We start from the raw sequence: 22,244 nt of genomic DNA on the forward strand, positions 1-22,244 counted from the left end.
ATTATGTTTAATATTAAATTTAGGGCAATATAGTCCTTTTCCCCCCATTTTGAGACTGATCATATTGTATGAGAAATCTAGAATCTGGAGACAAAAGGTTAGAGCATTGCTCATTTCATACTACCAAATGATAGCATGGAAACCAACATTGATATAGAAATGGCCACTTAACTCTAACATAAAATGAACTTACCCCTATATCTTTGGAAGACCAAATTATGCAGTTATATTATCTGATTTATATTCATTCTGTCATTATGTGTATTTTCTTATTAAAGAAAATCCTGAATTGCTAACATTGTAAAATTAAAGTAACTGGAAGAGGCTTTAAATACTACTAATTGTATCACTATCCATATCTTGCAAAACCTAATCCTGTGAAAGGTTATTAGAGTGAATATTCCTATTTTAACATAATTAAACCTACTCATGTGATTAGGCACTCCCTGCAGAATTAGAGCTGAAGTCTTGATCCTGCATATTCTGGAAGACAATGATGCTCTGCATGAATGCAGCAAGCTACCTGTGGACTGCCAAGAAACTGCAGGACTAAAATCTAAATCTGGATAATTAATCCATCATTCTTCCTGCTTGAGGCTTTGAGTTTAGTGAGTTAGTACATACTGAAACCCCCCCACAGTTCAATATTTACACTGTGTTAAAGCAGTAAGAATGACTTGTAAATTAATAAGGAAATGATTGAAACAATAATCTCAAACCTGTCCATAAGTTTAAGTAAGTCACAGATGTTACCAAAAATATTTTATGTACACTGAGCAAAAGATATGAAGAAAAAATATTATTTGTTAATTTCAAACCAGTGTTTTCTTGCAATGTATTTTACATAGAAAAGGAAACTTTTAATAATAATCTATGTGCAAATATATATATTCATAATTTAAAACTTGAATGAGATCATAGATATTTAATTTTTGGCACCACATGAAAAAAGGAATTTCAAATCTCACTTCTTAACCAATATCCCTAACACAAGATCGTTGACAGTACTCTTAAAAAGTGACACAGATGAAGGCTGAATGCATTCAGTTGATTTAAGCTTGAATTTAAATGTTGAAAACGTTCTTTCAAAAACAAAATTCCCCATTATTTGTTTTTTTTTTTTCCTTTTTCAGCATTTTAAAAGTACATGTTTCTTTCAAAGTTCTTACGATTGGACAGTAGATACTGACTTACTCTTCTAGGAATGATGGGGAAACAATGTGCAATTACATCAGGTAAAATTATAAAGACATTTCCACAAATACAACATCTAAAACAACACTATTCCATCACTGCTGAGAAAGCACTTAAAGCCACACTCTGTTTTAAGAATCTATGTCAAGGAAAAAGAAAGCTGCTTCAAAAAATGAAAGTACTTTACAGAGGAAGTATAGAAAAGAAGATGTTCTGGTTTTTTTTCCCAGTGGTATTACTCCAATTGATTTAAAATGTCTTGAATGTTTCAAATATTTTTGCATTTTAGGTGAGATTCCAAAAGGGAAAAAATTACTTATAAAAATAGACTAGGAAGCAGCATGTAGCCTGAGAGAAATATACCCTAATGTTCTCTGATATTTAAGCATGAGAAATGCAGATTAGAAAATGTGACAGAAGATAGGTAATGATGAAAGTACTTCCTACCTTTGTAAGAAATTTAATCTTAAAACGTACAAGAAATATCTTAAGAACACAAATAGAATTAATGCATATAATTGTGACTTTTTTCTTTTTTTTGCTTTGCACAAGTTTCAATGTGAACAGGTATGGAGCATCAGAGCAAAAAGCACCTACATTTTAGCCTGACTCTGCTCCTTTGGGGGAACAGATACTCTGATTCTCAGTGAAGTGAAGCAAACTACAAAAGACAAGGTGCTGGTTAAGTACAAACAATTCCCTAACAACTTTATCTCCTCCCTTCCAATAAATTATTCATATTTTCTATGAAACATTTAAAGAATTTTATTTCAGAATACAGAAGTCAGAAAAGGATTTACCTCTTTGATTTTGAAGTACCCATTCTAAGTAGAGAGTCTATGATACCCCAAACCCCACATTTCAATAATATTTTATGAGCCAGAACTTGCTAATTTCAGTCATGAGTTAACACTTTAAACTAAGGTAGTTTACAGAATTCAGAGACTGAGTTGTAATTCAAACACTGTTGGACACTCACAACTCACAACTATTATCTTCTTTTCTCATCTCTATTTTCAATAGGATGGATTTTTATTCTACTGCAGTGTTAACACTTTTCTCAGCAGACAGCTCCCTAAGGCATGGCAGCAGCCTCACCACACAGATCCTACACAGACAAAATTCCAGTTCTATTTTAAGTGCTCACTCTTTACCATCCCCGGTGAAAGTCCAAATTGACTATGAAAGCTTTTAGTAAATTGTGGCCCAACCCAAAGAATTTCTCACTGTAAGTTTGATATAAACACTTAGAGTTCTATGGATCACAGCCGACAGGCACACCACCCATGGACAGAACACACATTTTGGCATAATGCATATTTTCAAAATAATTTACTGTAATAACCCCTCTGTGAAACACCCTACTGTTGATTTCCATGAATGTGAAGCACACAGAGCAACAATTCAAACCAAGCCTCTAGGTACTGAAGCTCTGGGTACTCCACCTCTGAAAAACAGGCTCCTGTGACTCATTTGTGGTAGATGAGATGGTACCTAAAAACCAGATGCTATCTCACCTATGTCAATACAAGAAAGAATACAAAATAGTCAGCTGAGATATTTGTTTTGTAATTTGCCGTTACTCTGTGCTTTCCAATTCTATTTCTACCATATTTTCCCCTGTATCCTCAATGAATGTATCTAAAATTTGTGCTTTTAAGTGTTTCCTTTACATGTGAAATTTCTTTGCTGAGGATGGTATAAGGAGAACATGTATTAATACTAGCTTTGTTAATTGTTTCCATTTCCTAGTTTTAATTATTACAATGGCATGGGTTTTTCAGAGATGTGCAGACTACAGGTGAATAAATAACGCTGTGTCTTAGAACTTCTTGTAACTCTTGTCCTACAGTCCTGTGTTGAAGCAGCTCAACATGGAAAGAGATTTTCTCCCATTCAATTCAACACAGATAATAAGGAAGGGGGAAACAGAAACATTCAATGCAGAAGCATAATAAAGAGAGAAGCAATCGATTTGTTTCTTCCAAGGAAAAGACCTGTGCATAGTTTTACATCAACACAGAGAAAAAGGGCAGACACAGTTTTTGGGGATTACCTTTAGCCAGCATCTCATATGGGATGTCAGATGCAAAGAGCCAGAGCAAGCTCTGCTAACGTGGCCTGAGAGCCACCCAGGATTGTTTAAGATTGCTTTGTGGGGCAAGATTCTTTATGGGGCTTTCTGTCAGACTGTCTCACAACATGGCTCGGAAAGGGAAGGACAGCTACAGGAAAGGGGTCATGCAGCAGAACCAGCTTGCCTGAAAGTGCTGTGATACAGTGATGTGAATGTATGCACAGCAAACCATCTGGCTGAGTAGAGCAAAATCACTTGAAAACAATGTAGACTATTCTGTGCATTTAGATTTCCTGAGAATCAAGATACTACCTCTAGTTCTTTGAACCTGCCTGCTTTATAGGTCCATGCAACCATATTGCGACCAAGATTAGACCAGTAGACCACAGAAACCAGAAAAGCTATTGACACCAGAAAAGAGCAAAACTTATGTACTAACTGCATGAAAAAATCCATAATGATAAAGAATTAAAATGTAATTTATTATGTATTAATGCAATAAACTCTAAGCAAAAAAAAAAAAAACAGATTTCTCAACATCCTTTTATATTTTCTTTTTTTCTTTTTTAATTAACAGAAGGGAATAATATGTTCTCAATTACTTATTTACAAACATCAGTAGAGCATATGTATATATTCAAAACCCAAAATTTTAATTTGCAGGAGATGTGTAAGAGAAACAGCACTCTGTCCCAGGAGAATTAGATAATTTTCTTTGTGGAATAAATAAATAAATACATACATAACTGAATGTCTTAAGGCACCATAAAATTATTTCTCTACTTTGACCTTTGCAATATTTTTTGTGACATTCAGCAAACATTTTCAGCATTTTAGTCAAAACATTTATTTAAATATTATTGATATTATGTCAACTATTTTCTAACTTTTAAATAAAATCTAATTGGAGCAAAAAAGAAAGTCAGCACTTTTGCAAACATCTGTTTTGATGAGTCAACATTTTTTAACAGAAAAGCACTCCATCACAGTTATATGTCAATTGTAATTTGCAGAACAACTGAATAATTTTTACTTATTCATGCTGTTTCAGTAACATTAATACAGTTTTGAGACTGAGAAAATAAATTATAATATCTCATTCATCAGTATAGATAATCAAAACCCAGCTTTAGGAGCAACCTTTCATAATCCCCTCAAGACAAAAACTCATATGGGTCTTTCCTGAGTGAAGAATTTTGCAGAGAATCCATCTCTGCTGGTGATGTGAGCCAGAGAAAATCAGAGACTCCTATCAGAACTCAGCACTCATATCTAGGAAAATTAGAAATTTATAGCACTCATATTCAGGAAAATATAATTTTCCTCCTGGAAATTGAGTATCTTGTATTTGGAGTCATGGAGAAAGAGTAACAAGGCACTGCATGAAGCCAATTTCACAACCATTTTTCAGAAAGATACTTTGTCTATAGCATTATGAATTCACCACAGCTCCACATCTTTAAGGCAGAAGACAAGGACAAAACCATACTTTGTCATTAAATTAGCTTTTCAGCCTTATTTCCAACATTGCGAAGAATTGTTTTATAACCAAACAATTCTGACAGTTGGAGAACTTTTTTAAAGAAGATTTAAGTAGCTCTTAAAAGCTGTTAGTAAAATATGCAAGCAGAACCTTGGGAATTCTAAAACTGTGTAGTTACATAGCTCCTAAAGCAGGTCCATGCAACTGTTTTCAACAGGAAACTTACTACTCTGGCTATCATAAGTAGATGTGTGAGAACGATTTGCCAGGAAGAAATCCAAAAGATTAATCTTTTCTCACCTCAACATATAAAATAATCTAAAAAGATGATGGCAAACTGTTCCCTATAGCTATTCAGAGTCCACATACTTTGACTTTTTGGTTCATTCCCTAACTCCCCTGCAAAACACTTTGCCAATTCTCTCCAATTTTAATTTTTTCCCTTTCATTCTTCTTTTTTTTTTGGCTCATCTTGTGACTGTGATATCTCATGACATCTTTTAGCATGTAGAAGGAAATCAGTGTCTACAAATACCTGACAATACAGATGATGTTCACATGAAGGAGTTTTTAATTTTCAGGTCACTCAATATTTTTTTTAAGATATGTTTAATTTGATCAGCTATGTGCATATTTCAACACATATTATTTATAAATCGTCCTCAATAACTATTATTATTTTGGTGCCAGACAGCCTTCTATTATGTCTAAGCTCAAATTAACTTACTGAAAATGAAATTGCTAAATGTTCTGGGCACTGTGAGCTACCCAGCAGATACTCTGAGCACCATGAAATACCTGGCAGATATTACAGAGCTGGTGGAAGGCTCAGCAATAATAACCACTGAAACTCTCTGCAGATATTGGAAGCAAAGTCAAGCTACTGGCAGTCGTTACAGCCCTTGTTAAGTGTTCTGTGGAGATTGTAAATAGGAGTGAGAACTAGATGACCATTATAAATTCTATATCAAAGGCCTGATAGGGAATCCTATTAGGAATTAAATTATAAAATTCTGAGATATTGCTTTCATTTCCTCTGTAGAATTCAGAGATTTATATTCACTTGTTACCTGGAAATACCAATTAACAGTTCTTAATCACTCTTCTGATCATTCCAGCACTTTTAGAAGAACTACTTTTCCTGCTGGGCAATGGATCTCTATGAAGATGCCCATGCTGGCTCTATAGAACATGGGACCTTAATATTTGAAGAGCACTGCAGAATTTAAAATGTTTGATAATGCAGGCCACTGGAAATGTCTCTGCCTTGCCCTCACAAGAATTCACTCCATATTTGCCTCCAGAAACCTATCTGAGTTTCCTTAACAATTTACCTTAACAATTTACAATTTACCGATGGACCATCTGTAGGTAGCATTCACATCCTTTCACATTTCTTCCAACCTATAAACATCTGTATTTGTGGTTAAAACCAATTCTCTATATCATTCCAAGCAATTTCTGACCTTCCTCCTGCTGTTAATATGTTTGTTACCACACACATCAATCTTCTTCTGGTTATTAGAAGAAATGTGTGACTCTGCTGTTTGCAAAAGTCATTAGCAAAGCCACAGGCTCAGCAATTTTTTGTCATTCAAGCATATCAAAGATTCAAAGATTCTGAAATTCATCAACTATGTGTGAAATTAGACTTTTGATTCTGGAACCCACCGGCATCATCTCAGGCAGCAATCTTTTCTCTGCAGCATGATGATTTTAAAAATCTCTGGTTTAATCATTGCTAGACAATGCCCAGTGTGAAATGAGTTTTCTTTATCTTTTTGCTTTCTCCCTCACACCATATTTATCATGTTTTTTATGGTGAAAAATATCCAAAAAACATTTCTTTTCTAGATCTCCAAATACAGAATTCACCTAACTGAAACTCACTGTAAAAATTCTTTTCATCCCCAGGAAGCAGTGATAAAATGCATAGTTACAGGTTGATAAAAATAAAAAAAATACAAGAATTAAATTTTACATTGACTGTCAGATGCATAACTTGAAAGAAACATTATATAAACTCCTGTAGGAATCCTCAGTTTATTGAGGAATACAATGTAGAACTAACATCATAGTTAAATGCTCTATGTCATAATTGCATATTACTGAATACATTGCAGAACAGTAGTGTTCTAGGGATATGAAATAAGAAATTTCTATTTTTTTTCTGTTCTGTTTCATTCTCAGGTGTATCTTCTGTGTCACACACCTGTCAGATTTATTAATTTTTATTTTGCTTTTTTTGCATAATTTCTGGGGTTTTTTGATATTTTCTCTGGATTCCACTTCAAATTGTACTACTAAATGAGAGTACAACTCACCACAGATCAGCTGGTTTTCCTTCAGGTTGTAAAGTGACAGTCCATGTAAAGCACTGGGGTAAGCACAGACTGTTTCCTCTGCTATTCGGACTGAAGCATTTCTGGCCCATTGCAAGACCCATTTCAGGTTACAGTCACAAATCAGTGAATCAGTGTTGAAATGTCTACAAAGGCAAAGAATGACCACAATTGGTAAATATGCAGTTTCCATGAACATAATTTCTTCTGCTAGATTCAGATTATCCACTATATAATTATTCTAATTCCAAAGAGAATTCTAGATTAATGCATAACGATGGATGTATGAATTCAAAGATAGTCTGAGACAACCAATACACATTGTCCCACTCTTTATTACTTTCATAATATTATGCAAAATTCTGGGTTTGGTTCCAGGTCAGCATCATTGGCTACTGAAATAATTTTGAGTCTGTGTTACTCAAAATAGAAAATCACACTATAACATGCTTTTATTTCTAAAAACCCCTCTAAGTAGAAACGTTCAGTATACACTTTGAAATCTTAGGCAAGTACAACCTATATCAATAACTGGGAAATGCTAGTATAATTCCTGGAAAAATATTTAACATTACTGGTTTTATGCAATTAGAGGCCCAATAAAATTTAATGCATGAAACCATGGAAAAGTGTAAGATTATAAAGTTAAAAAATAATAATTTAAAAAAAAGTATTCTAGTCAGGAGGACCAGACTGCGCTAGCCAGGAATGGGGTTGAATTGTCAGTGCAATACATTTCCCTGCAACAGATAAAGGTGGCAGCTCATCAACAGTGAGACAGACATGGAGAACAAAATACTGCAGCTTTTATTTTTAGAATGTATCTCCAGAAACAGCCCTGCTTGAATTCATATTCAACGCTTCTATGTTGATTCTAATGTGTTTCTGAAGTATTTCAGATTACAAACAAAAGGAACGATACTCACAGGGCTTTCAGAGCTAGCAGCTCAGAAAAAAGTCCATTCATGAGACTTGAAAAAATATTCCCTGACAAATTCCTAGGGAAAAAAGAAGCAATTTACTGTTGGTTATAACAAATACAAGAAGAAAAGAAAATTGTTATAGAATATAATTTTCCCAATGCTAATTAAAAAGTTTTGCTTTCCTGACAACAGTAAAAACATATTTAAATTTGGTGCATTGTCTTTTGGTTTTGGTAGGTGACAGTAATATTTTAATCAATTCACACACTCTTACTTGTTTTATTTCGACAGCAGAAATACTTACAATTCATTTGGTCTCATAAAGAGGAACACTTCTACATATTTAAAAGAACAGAAATTAAGAAGAGAATATTCTAGAATTTGAGTGAAAATATTAATAAAATAATTAGTCAATGAGACCTATATTGTATTTTTATTGTATAGACAGAATGTCACTTCAAGTTAAAAAAACAAAACCAGTGTCTTAATTTAGTAATGTTAATTTAGAAAGGTTCTAAAGAATTCAAGCAATTCCTTAAAACAGTAATGAGTTTTCAAAGTGACTACACAAATAGTTTTATTACAAAGGACTTTAAACACACCAATTTTTCCCATCCTTAAATTAGGTCATTTCCATTTTAATTACTGCTCTACTCTTGTCTTGATGGCTGAATGGCTCAGGCTGAATACTTGCAAACAGAGGCAATTCACTTTTACACAGCTTAACAGTATTGCTCTGCCAGTGCCTTAGTAGTACAAAAATTAAATGCTTAATTGTCAAGTAATAATGTCTTATTCTATACCCATAAATCTAAAAATTATATCCAAGATTAAAATTTCAGAGCATATGAATTAGCTACTTATGAAATACTGGCATATGTTCCTTTCTGTCCAGTGCCTGAACACTAGGTGTTTGAATTCAAAGTTGGTTACAAAAATACAGTTATCAGGAAAACTTCAGAGCTCTTCAGAGGAGATATGTTGCAGATATATGAAAAAAAAAATAGACTGTCAAATAAAATGGTTTTATTACTTTTTCTTTAAAAAGGATGCTGTTATAATTATTAATTTTACTTCTCTTTTGTCTACAAAGTAAATAACGTAAGCTAAACTGAAGAGTGACATTCAGATCAGGAGCAGTGTGCTCACAGTGAGGGATCTGTCAAGCTGCAAGAGATCTGAACCAGGTAAGGAACCAAAGTAAAAAAGATGAAACTTGAGAACCCTGCTGTCTACTGAAACCTGCCCAGAAATCTGTGGATCAATGAACTCAGGTAAGAAGAGAAAATATTGCTAATTTATAAATTAATTTAAAACACTCTTGAAACAATAACAAATATCATTTTTGCATACAACTGAACACTGTAATAAATCTTAGTAGTTTAAAACAAAATTCTGGTAATAAAAATAAACTGGCTCAGCAACATCAAGTGAAATTATTGAGTTGATATAACTGAACAAATTTTTAAGATTTTATTTAACAAGGCACCTTTATACAATTGTGATAGAAGAACTTTCAAGTACCTCTTCAAGTGTGGATATCTCTGAATGTGGAAATGAATGTTTGCTTGTAGACAAATATTTCTCTACCTTTAATATTTTGGATTTGTCAACAGGAAACCAAAGCGATTGAGCATTTCACAGACACATTGAACCTCTTAAAAGTAGATGGACCTACATATATGTTTTTTGGATATGAGGCCTGACAATGCATATGCTGCAGCAGGTCAGTGAACTGAGACATTTAAAAAGATCAGAAATTGATAACCCTGACATTTACACTGAAGTAAATCAGAAGTGGTTCCAGTAATATGAAAGCAGTTACATGGGCATAAACTCACTGACAGAGGACAGTCGTAAGTCCTGAACTGATGGATGGGGAAAGCAGCCTGCCCAGTCCTGTCCTTTGCCTTGCCCCCTGCAGTACAGGAAGTTTTCCAGTCTGATGCAAATCCCAGGCTCTCCCTTGAACAGCTTGCCAGGCTTCATATGGCAAAACAAACAGAGCACCAAGACTGAGGTTTGGTAATTCCATTTGGATTGAAGGGAAGTTTTATGTCTGGTCAATATTTTAGGAACTAGGGAAGTCACTGCAAGTCACTTGCACAGTGTACCTAGGAGGGCTCAGCTGATGCACCTGAGCACCTGCCAGAGGTGCTCATTTGGTGTGGATGAACCCATGAGCTTTTGGTCCTACCAAATTCACCAAGACCAAGCCAGAACTGACCTACACTGAACTAAACTAAAAATTCCTGACTTGTGTTCCGTTTACAGAAGACTGTAAATTCCTATAGCACTCCTTTTTATCAAGTGCTGGAATAATTGAGTTCCTGACAGTGACATCAGCAGAAAGCCAGCTATTCAACTTTTCATACTCTTCTGGCAATGACCTGGTTTGAAGTTTCCATATTACTACTAATAATTAGCAGACTAGGATCATGTTCACAAGACTGTGTAAATCAGAAAGCAACACATTTCTATGTCCAAGAAACATAATTACAATATTTGGATAATCACTACTGGAAATAGATTGTTCTTTAAGAAAAATTTCAGAAATCTTCTCAAATCACCCAAATAATTCATGCGTTTCTGAGCTGATGCAGCACTCTGTAAATACCTGGTTTTTAGTGCACATAATTTGCATTTTATATTAAAATATTGTCAAATATATACTGTTGTAAAATTTCTCCATTTCAGATACCTAAAACCCAAGTCTAGCTTAATTTAAAAGGATATTTATTCTAAAAATAAATACCTAATTTAGAATTCTAAATTCTATAACATCTCGTTTGCAAATATTTCAAATATAACAAATTAATGCTTTCTAAAGCTCATAGCACTTACTATGCCATTCTCACTCCATTAATAGAAAGATGTGCTTTCAGTTTTATCAGAGATAAAACATTTCAGACTAAGAAAGTCCTCAACTTGTTTTTTCATATACCAATAGCTGTGCTTTTACAGAAATTAAAGCACTTATGTCAAAAGTTTCAATATAAATGACAAATGCCACAAAACAGTCAAAAAGAGTTACATGTGTCAAAGTACCATTTGAGGCAGCATATAGATAGTGGCAGAAGTATATGAATATGAACAATCCTTCCCTCTTAAGAGTAGCATTAAAAAGCAAAAGTCAAATGCAACAGTCAAAGATTGATCTGTGAAAAAAAAAGAAAAAAGGAAAGTGGGATAGGAGGTGTAAAAAATGACAAGAGAAATACAGAGAGGTCAGGTTACATTCTGTATTTCCTTATTTGCTGAAATGGGGCTGTTTGATTAACTGTGTTAGTATTTTATTTGATTTCTGGCAGCATACAGAGTGATTAGTTGGTGAAATGGCTTCAAGTCACACAAGATTTTGCAGTATAATATTACCACAAAGCTAACTGCTGATGATGATTCAGAGACAGGATGAAGAGTAAATCAGATATAGTTTAATCAAAGAATTGGAAGCAATGATAGAGTTTGGTTTGAACCTCCGAAGGGAAGATCCAGCAGTAGCTACTTGTTGAAACAGATTTCAGGCTGCAACATTTTGAAACCTGAAAAGATAATGTATGAGGGAATAAATAAATGGAGTCTGGTACATCAGCACAGTGGCATCATCCCAGTATTCCACAGCTCTTAATACTTAGATGAAATATAAACAGAATTAATATAGATAGCAGCTCCATCATCTAGCCAAAATATATTTGCATACTTAATTCTGAAACAAAGCACTGAAACATTGGGTCCAAAGGAGATTTGGAAGATTTGTTGCATTCAATTATGTCGTTCCTAGTTAGAATACATGTACCTCATCACAGCATAAACACAGCCAAAGGGTAATACATTAGCCAAAAGAGGTAAACTAGTATCTTAGAAGATGTAATAAATCTACTCTCATACTGAGTCACTGCCAGCTGCATCTGTCCTATGACATCAAAGCATTTTGAAATAATTTTACAGAGTAAAAATCATCAAATCCAAGAGGGTGTAAAAATTAGATCAATCTCAAGGAAGATAATCAGAAGTCACTGGCTGCAGTAATTTCAGGGCCTGTATGAAATTTAAGGTTTCATTAGTAACTTCGAATTCAATTTCTGTTCCCTGACATACATGTCTTGACTGCAATGGAGTAAAAGTCTTCTCTACATCATCAAGAGACTGACCATTTCTTATGGTTTCTGTGTTTCTGAATGTTTAAAAGCAATACAAGATGATACTACTAATTCATTTTTTCTTTAATGAAGAATTCTGTAGGTTGTCCTGTTCTAAACTAGACTGCACAAAACCACCAAGCCCACTGAAGGGTGTCTGCATTGTCCCTGAAAGCCCAGGCAATCCTCATCCTTTTAATGAAGCATTTAAGCTTACCTTTGCTGTACTCAGTTTAGATTTATGCATCACATCATTGGGCTATATCACACTGTGTTAGTTTGGGCCTAGAGCTGATTTTTCAGCTCTAACTCCATTTTTTTATTTTCAAACTGAATTATATTTACAAGATTGAGTGAAACACACTGTTATTTTGTTTCACCTGGCATTTGTGCTTGTAAACAGTACAAGAAAATCCCATATTTGTACTTCACAGAAGGCACATGAAAAGATTTATGTCCTTTGCTCTTTCCAGTGGACTCACGGCTCTCCCTACTGGTTTTGATAACAGCTTGCAAAGATGCTTCTGTACTTCATCTCTGCTAACACAACACAGGAGAGCTCTAATTACCAAATCAACAACTACATAAATCAACACATATCTATACATCATTATATTTCTCCTTCAGTAAATGGCTGTGAAACCAGTTCCATATTTAAGAACTTGTCATCTTTTCCTTGTTACAAACACTGATGCTGCACTGAGTAAATTCTTCTCCATAACCTTTCCAGAGAACAGCTTTCTCATACCCCTCAAATGGCAAGTAAACACAATTCAAAGGTATCAGGAGGAACAGAAAGGTGACCTATTGTCTTTTAAACCTGTTTAAAAACTATGGTTCTTCATAAACTTCCAAGGCAAACAAAGCTACAGTGGTAGAAAAGCACCAGGCAGCATCAGCTTGCAGTCCACTAACAATGACCACTTCTTACAACACAGGCAAATTGAGATCTCAGTCCAAATAATTAGACCAGCATTAAGACATTATATGAGATTTCTGAGCTCAAGAAACATATGATACTCTGAATGGCAGGGGACAGCTCCTCTTGGCTGGGACTGTGGCTGTATTTCTTCACAAAATACTCAGTGACCCAACAAGCGTGGTGGTACTCTTGACTCTGGTTTGGTAAGGAGGACAATCCCTGCAAGGCAGCTGTGGTTTTTGATATAGCAAATGTGAAATTTTCACTTCAGATGAAAGAATAAGGTAGACTAAACTATTACTAAGCCTCTGATTTTCAAAGCACAGACTTTTGAAATACTACTACTAATAAAACAAATAAAGTAATTAATAAAGCACTAGGCCACATAGACTACAGTGCAGGATGAACCTATTTATTAGGTCAATGGTAGAAAGGCAATTTAAAACCCAAATAAGAAGAATGGAAGATAGACTAAATGGATTAACAACAAATCTTAAATCTTGAAAAAAATAATTCAAATTTTTAAAAGGTCAAAGAACTGGAGAGAAGATAACAGAAAAAGCTTAGCAAAGTGATAGGAAGAGTTTGAAATTTGGAAAGTATGCTAAGACATGGTGCCAAAATACTACTTTATTATAACTAAGAGATTATTAAAGAGTAGGTATTATATACAGCCTAAATATTCACATTACTATGATTTTTAAGATTAAATATCTCTATACATTATAAACCATTTATAGCCGTGTATTGATTTTTTACCAATATCTGATTTGCCAACTTTTTTTTTTTTCACTTTTCTTTCAAAACTCGCTTATAAAATAGATAAAGGCCAGACTAAGAGGTCTCCAGTTACCAGAATCATAATTTTTTCACTGAAGCATGAACACCATATCCACAAAAGCGTAAAGGACCTGGTGTTAATGCATTTACTGAAAAACAAAGTAAGATAATGGACAAGATGGAAGGGAGGGGAGTAAGACATTACTGATGCTCTGCATAAGTGGTCTTCTGAGTGGATGCATTTAGAGCTTTCCACAATGACTCTGCCTCACAGCACTAAGAGAATGTGACTATGAAATCTGGCAATAACAAAATCAAAGTTTGGTCAAAATTAAGAGAACAAGAAGAGACGAACCTTAAACATGAAAGGACTTGTAATTCATTAAATAAGATTATTCAACGTGAAAAATGTTACTAGGCTGCCACTTGGGAGATACATTTAAGATATATCTTATTCAAATATCTGCGATAAACTGGGGCCTCAGAAGAAAAACGATACAGCAAGCTCTGGAAACACAGCCATTTCAAAATGAAAGTTAGACCCACGAAAAGACTGGATGCAAGAAAATACAATGTTAATGACTGTGTAGAGGGAACTGGTGTGTATTTCTTTGGTCCTTAGAGATCAGAAAAAAATTGCCAATGCTGGGACAGATACTCAGGCTACCAGAAATTGCAGGTATATAGCAAATCTGTACAGAAAGAAACTGTAATGGTGTGGTTTGATCAGCCCAGTAACCACAGGCAGTCAGCCTGCACATTGTGCCTTTTGCCAGCATCTCTGGCATCAGTGAAGGGTGTGGAGATACACTGCCACATTCTTTCCTGGGCTTCAGAGAAAAGGGATGGTACAGCCAAACACTGTCACAGACCAGCTGCTGTGCACTCTCTGGGAACAAATGTCTGTTCTTTGCCACTAAGTGACTGGTGTTCTGTACTGAACTTCTAATTCACTTTCAAGATGGGGTCTTGCAGATTTGTGAATGGAAATTTCAGATCTTTCTGAGAGAGCATGGATTTGAATAGTTTCTATTGAGTCTTTTCCTAGCAACTAGAAACACATTCCATTGAATAACATGACTTCACCATTTTGAATTAAACTTACCTTCCAAGGTAATCTGGCTTTATAGCCACATGTTTACTGTGCACAGCAAAAGCAGAGATAGAAACCCTCAATAGGTGAGCTGGTTTTGCCTAATTTGGCACATCATCTGAGATGAGTAAAAAGAGGGGCAGGTTGCACCTGTTAATTACGTGCTTTCAAGGCTCTTCCCATCATCTGTCCTCATTTGTTTTCATCAGAGAAGACCTGGCATAGTTACTCTCATTAAAGGGATCTGTAAGTGTGCCAGACTTCCGCCTTTTACCTGATGTTATCTTCACCTCTTGTTATCTTTCTAGAAAGATTTGCCTGTTTGTCCAAGGAAAGGCCATAACTGGCTGGAGAGGATGAAAAGAAAGTATGAGATTTGTCACATACTATAGGATGACTATACTATAGGATGCAGTATAGGAATTTATTTCTCATTCAGGAATGGAGGCAGATCAGAATGAAGATACAGGACCCTCCTGGGCTCAGCCAAATGTCCATTTAAACCAGGATTCTTTATATGAATTTTCTCTTTCCCAGCCAGGAAATTTACAGCCAAATTACTTTAAGTGTTTCTTAAATATACAAACAGAAATTTCAGGTTTAGCCTCTTTTTAATGAGGAAATGAAATTTAATTCTTTGCATTTCTGATACATTTTACAATTAAAATAGAGAAAACATCTTTAAAATATCAACTCATCAGAATCAAAGGCTCAGGACATAGGCATTTTAGTACAAAACCTACAACCTTCTTATAATGTAATTTTATTGCCAACTGTACTCAGGTCAGTCATGTGACAGTTGAGATTTCTTATGTTTAACATAAAAACTGGTGTTATACTCACAGTTTGTGAAGATTATTAAGTCCAATAAACATTTCTGGTGTTAGGCAACCAATTCTGTTATTTGAAAGATCCCTGAAACAGACAAAAAATCCCATGAAACATTGAGTTTGTCTTGTTTATACACACACCTACGTAATCACACAAAGCATTTATATTTTTAATACTTAAGGAGTTAGAGACAAATGAGAAATAAAACCTTTTCCCATAATGTAACATAACTGAATTAAATAGATTAAATAACTTTTATATTAACATTATTGAGCAATTATCCACAAGTCATACTGTGACTTCTAATTACATTAAAATGGGTTTTTGTATATATGGAGTAAATAAAAGCAAAATAATATTACAAATATACAGAATTTTCTTGATCTGAGTTATTAGCACCTGCAGTTTACAGCTTAGGAAGAATACTATGCATTTTGTTCCATGCAATATTCAGCCAAAACTGACTTTTTTTTTTTCTGTTTACTCATGTTTCATCTCATTAACAGCAGCCTTTCTTGCTGAAACCACAGAAACCAGAAGGCAATTAATTTTTGAGCTAGCGAGGTCAGTTTTGATAGGCACTTGGCAAGCTCTTTAAGAGCAGCACTGTGGCTTTCTGAGAGTACAAACAGTAAAAGGCGTTACATTCCATAACTTTTGCCTGCAGAAAGTGAAGAAATGTTTTCTGTATAAGCTATCCTTGCAACATAGGTGCAGGATGCTTGCAGGAAGGAGATAAAAACAGGTATAAGCAATAATATGTGGTAAAAACATGAATAATGCCCCTTGGTAGATTAGAGTTTGATTTTATGTATTTGGTTTTCAACCTTGACCCAAATTTTCCTTCTCACCAAGTACATTTAAAAAAAAATAATTGCAATTATGCAAGGATTTTAAGTGATCATGCAGCCAAGAAAAATGTTAAAATTTATCTGAATGTATTTTTTGTTTTAGAATTAGAGGTAGTTTTCTGATTCCTTTACTACATTGTGCAGATTCCATATTTTCTACTGATCCATGAGAACACTACAGTAATCAAAAGGAAGAATAAATGTTGCAGTTTGACAAATCCAGTTACTGCTTTCGTGGGAACACATTCAATTAGCTGGAAAATTAAGGCAATCTCTTTAGAGTTCACTATGAAGTTGTCTTCTATCTGACAAAGAATATATTGTTGTGCAAGTATATGATGAAACTTCACATTAGAATGAAAATATTTCTTAAATGCTTGTCAAGGATATTAAATAAATAACAGCTGAGATAATACTGAGGATACAATATAGTGCATTAATTTAATGTTAGCATTATTCTTTAAGTTCTTCTAATAAAAGTTACACAGGAATTTTAAAAATCAAGTTTAAGACATACATATATATATATATATGCATCTACAAATCTTTCTATTGAATATATAAAAAAAGAACCAACCCAGAATTCTTGGCTGGTTAATGCCTTACTTTTGTCAAGGCAAAGTCTGAACACATATTGAAGAACTGCATCACAATGTGGGGCATAATCTGGGTAGCAAAAGCAGATTTTGTCTATACTAATCAATACAGGTGCATATTTCTTTAAGAGAGGCACACACCAAAAATCTTATTTTTACCAAAATGAAAGAATAAACTTATTTTCTCAAAGTTTACTTCAACAAGTGTTATTTTCATAAGTTATATAGCAGTGGCTGAAATTTCTGTATTGTAAAGCATGTTTTCCAAAAAAAAAACAACCAACAATTAGCAAAAAGAAAAGGCAACTTGCTACACTTTTCCCCAGACTAATACCTCTTACATTAAACACAATTCAGTTCATAATGTACAAAGCTGGTGCTCCTTTTCAGGAGTTAAACATTTAACATACTAATGCTGACTCACAAAGTTGATGTTAGAGAAAAGGACTCTTCTGTGTTGAATAACCAAATGCCATAATTTTAGTGATTCATAAATTTTCAATTTCCATTAATTTTGTGTGTGCCTTTTTGAGTAAACCCTGGAAATAATTCAATTTGTCATTCAAATACAAATAATAACAGTTCTCCAAATCCTGACAGCCTGTAGCTTGTCTGTCTGACTTGTCATAGCGATATCTCTTGCAGTTGCCCCATATTACATCAGCTTGTGCTTGTCTCAGCATCATTTATATTTTACATGGGAAATAAAAAGATGTGAACATATAGTCTTAAAGTAATTACTGTATTCATTATTCAACAGGAGCTTACAGTACTTTTTCCTTTTGCTCTAGTGTCTCCTTCCCAACAGTCACACACTGAAGGAGGGAAGATAGTCTCTTGTTTACCATGGAACCACACAGATTTGTATCAAATGTGGTAGTCCAGCAATTAAACAACTCTCTGTTCTAGATTGCTCCCAGTGTTACTTGCTCATATCAGCAACAGGGTTTTTTGAGATTTGGCGTGACAAAACTTAACATTGCCAAATCTACTGCGCTGAAGAGTCTTTTCTTCTCTCTTGTCCAGTGCCTCATGAGTTCCTCTCCCTTTACTCCTTTCTCCTGGCTGACCTAAAGGCTCCACCTGTGCAGTCTGTGGATGAGCAGCCCACATCTTGCACAGGTTTCCTGGTTTTCCCACAAGAGGTCAGGGTTGTGTTATTAGAGTGCGCGGTCAAATCAACAATTAGCGCTCATTGTTATTGTTGTATTCTACTCTTACCCCTGTGCACAGAGCCAGCAAGAAAGGCTCAAACTCATGCTCCTATTTGTGTTAAAAGTGTATATGCTACTCTGGCTCCATCCTTATTATGCAACTGGCTCTCTCCCCAAACACACTAAAACTGAGAGGCTGGTATTAGAAAACACAGCTACAGCATGATCAGAGAGAAACCTTCTGCAGTGCTCCCAGCACACAGCAGTTCGAGACCAGGACACCGCAGAAAAGCAGAGCATTTGTAAAAATATTCTTCTGTGGATTTGCAATCCTTCTCCTTCTCATTTAAATCTTCCCATCCCACTAAAATAATCCTGTTTTCTCATAGGTTTTTTCATAAAACAGCATACATGATGGCTAGGAAAATGCCTGGCTGATGGCCTAGTTAGCCAGTGCACGGACATTTGGAATCTGTCACTTGGAAAATTATAATTAAAAAAGGGTCCATCTCATTTTTCCTTAGGCTGAGTACAACTAAGGAGGGTCTGTAGTCCTTGTTAATGTAAAAGAAAAATGCCCAGCTATAGAATCCTACTTACTTAGATATTTTTACCCTCTAAAATATAGTTTAAAAATCAGCCAGTGCTTTTGAAAGTATTATGACAACCTTTTCCAAGACATTGGAACCATTTCCAGAATTGGACAGGGAATATACTGTGTAAGATCTTGTTTCATTAGAAAGCCATTATGAAAGTAAAAAATATCAAACAAAGTCAAGGTTGATGGTACGGAAAATGGTAGACAAACTCTACAGTATGACAAATTTTCCTTTCTAATAATGTATTTGATAGGGCTGATTTATGATAAAAGTAAAAAAAAAATAAATTAGTGTAGCCCAAACCATTATTCACACACATCTGAACTGTTTAGTGTTATTTCTGATTAATGTCTAGTGATATATCATCTGCTTAGTCATTAATTAGGCACGTTTTTTAACTTTGTAGTGTATTTGTTAGGACAATTACTAGAGAGTAAACTGATGATTTCAAATGGGAAAAGGAAAAAGAAAACAAAAAGAAGGGAAAGAAGGAAAAAAAGGCATGGTAAATGTAAAAAGTAGAGTGTGTGGTTTTTCTATTTTACAGCGAGTGCCCTTATTTGATTATTGCTTGGTGGCATATTTGAGTTGCCCAAGGATAGAAATGTCGATACAAACACAATTTTCAGAATAATTCAAATGGAATTAATACTTACAGGCGCTTCAGTTCTGAAAGCCCATAGAAGGCCCCTGGCTCAATTGTGCTGATCAAATTATTCTTCAGATCTCTAGAGAGACATAATAGGAGGAGCAGTTAATTATCATTTCACCTACTTTACCACTGTTATACAGGTGGAGGGTGAAATGCAATGCAATTCTAACTTTTATCTGTCTTAGCTAAAACTAAGAATTTAACTAGTAGCATCAAAACCAGTACATCATCTGCAGTTTATAAAACCATCTTTTTCCAAGTAAGATGGTTAAGATTAGATGTTTAAAAAAATCTGTTTGCTTTAACTCTTCCCTTCTTATTTATACTTTTCAAACAAGCTTACCAGCCATTCTCACCCCAGGAAAAAAATGTTTTAATCAGTGAGTGAATTAAATAATTAGTCAGCAAAGCAAGAGCCTTTTAGCTTGCTTTTTCATTGTACTGTGCACTTTACACTTAATAAATTTCTCATTTCCACCTAATGTAGGCAAAGCAGTTGGCATGTGAGACAAACAGACAGGTTTCTGTTCTGAAATACAGGCAGTTTCTCCTATTTGGCAGATTGGTGCTTCATTCTGCACTTGCTGACAATCCAGAGGAATGGCTGTTTTACAGATAAATATTTCACTGGCATTAGTAATCTCGTCTGCTCTTGACACAGAGCTTGGGGCCATGACACTGCTCTCGGCTCAGTCCCCACAGAGATTCACTTCTGAACTGTCTCAAAGACTTTTGTGATGTGAACCCTGAGGAAGTGCCTTCAGTGCAACTAGATAAGCAGGCCTAGGAGACAAATGCTGTAAATTCTTGTAAGCAGTGCTCCTCTTCTGACAATTTGCAATTCACAGGGAGCAACCGGTGCTCACTAATTTCAATGCTGTTTCTCAGGCTGGCCACTTACAGAAATTACAGCACATGCACTGCTTGACTCTGCCAAAGCATGGATGGATCAACAGCCACAGGAATAATCTCATTTATACCTTTTTATTTTTCTGCAGATAAATGCACTCTAGCTGAAAGCTTGAGTTCACTACCTGTGATTGGCCTGAATATGGCAAGATTTCATCCTAAATGTTTATTTCACAGAAGGATATATTTTATTTCCAAAGTCAAAATCATAAACAAGTATTTCAGCACTTTTCTAGTAATTTCTGCACATCTCTTGAACACAGTTCCAAACACTTGTGTCTCACACCTATCCCATTATAGCAATGATGTCAATGAGTGATTTGTCCCTAAGATCTGAGTTGAACTCCTTAAGAGTCAAGTTCAGCTTTCAGCCTGCAACACTAACAGTCTTTAAGAAGTCTTTAAGAACTGGAACAAGTTTTAGGGGTTTTTTTTAATATTTTGTGGTCCAACATTTTCATCTTAGTTCCCTGGTATCAGCAGCAGCTACTAGATTTATCTTTCTTTGTCTTCATTTGCTCAAGAAGTTCTGACCATTTTTTAACTGTGAGTTTTCCACACCTTATCATAAATAAAACTGTTTAAACAAAAGTCCTGCACCCCTTGTCCAGAGTCAGCTTGCAAGGACAAGTCTTTTGTTTGGCAAAAATTAATCTACACAAGTGTTTATTCCTTTGATGATTTAGGGTTTTTGTTCTGTGGGTGAGTCCAAGCCTCTTTTATTAACATTCAAATATTCAATACTAAACATTTGTGTCTACTCCTTTTGCTCGTACAGGATGTTAAATTCATAACTACTCAAGTCAAATATGTTCTTTAACATATAAAGAAATCCATTAAAAAACTGGAAGAATAGTGTTTTCATCACAGAGCAGCCATATTCTTATAACTCATAAGACAAAGCAAGCACCTATCTCAAGCTTTACACTGAAGTGTTTACACACTTGTAAACAACTTAAGAGGCATAGTACACATACAAATATGTGCATTTTAGGCAGGGGAAACTGCCAGTTTTAATAATTTATCTTCATATCAATTACATATATTCTGGGTTAATTGCCAACTCATCTAAACATTCTGCAAGTTGCAATCAAGCAAAGTGGTCAGCTCTTATAGCCAACAGTGCTAACAGCTCAGAACAAGTATCAAATAGTCAGGGTAAGTGGCAAACTGTTGACAGGTGAATTTTAATGACAGTCAAAATAACCTAGCAGACAAAAGGCCTTCCATTTACTGAAATCTTCTATGTTCTTGTTTATGGAAACTCAGCCCTGTTTCCCCATAACTTGTTCCCACATAGGAAAAACCAGAATAATCCTCAGCTGTCACCTACAGGAAGAAAAAAGGTCATTTAATGTTAGTAGAAGGTAGACCATTACATGGAAAAGTGTCTATTATTTACACTGTCACAAACAAGACATCTGGTCTCCTTATTTTGGAAATTACACTTAAAATAGGTAGGTCACTTTTGCAAGGATATTCTCAGAAAATTGTAGATGATTACACTGCCCACAATTCTGGCACTTTCTTAGTAATTAGTATTATTGCATAATGTTTCCATATAATTCTGGCCTAACAAAATGGGTGTTTTCTTCCTTGTGATCCTTGAACACTTCTTTTCATGTGATTAAAATTAATAAATAAAATTATCACAACTGTTAAACACTTAAAATTTGTACTTCTGCGTGAGGAGATCCCA

At 34.8% G+C, this 22,244-nt stretch overlaps 1 protein-coding gene across 3 annotated transcripts in view; it reads right to left on the reverse strand.

Annotated features, from left to right (window-relative positions):
- LOC135306654 (adhesion G protein-coupled receptor A3-like) overlaps window positions 1–22,244 on the reverse strand; it is a 254,345-nt gene that overhangs the window by 142,491 nt on the left and 89,610 nt on the right. For all 3 annotated transcript variants that reach the window (XM_064430966.1, XM_064430967.1, XM_064430968.1), the window contains exons 3-6: window positions 19,641–19,712; window positions 15,797–15,868; window positions 8,023–8,094; window positions 7,079–7,242 (exon numbers count right to left, since the gene is read on the reverse strand). In XM_064430966.1, coding sequence (XP_064287036.1) covers window positions 7,079–7,242; window positions 8,023–8,094; window positions 15,797–15,868; window positions 19,641–19,712 — 380 coding nt within the window. The remainder of the gene's footprint in view (window positions 1–7,078; window positions 7,243–8,022; window positions 8,095–15,796; window positions 15,869–19,640; window positions 19,713–22,244) is intronic.

This window comes from Passer domesticus, chromosome 8 (assembly GCF_036417665.1).
Source record: "Passer domesticus isolate bPasDom1 chromosome 8, bPasDom1.hap1, whole genome shotgun sequence".
Taxonomy (NCBI): Eukaryota; Metazoa; Chordata; class Aves; order Passeriformes; family Passeridae; genus Passer; species Passer domesticus.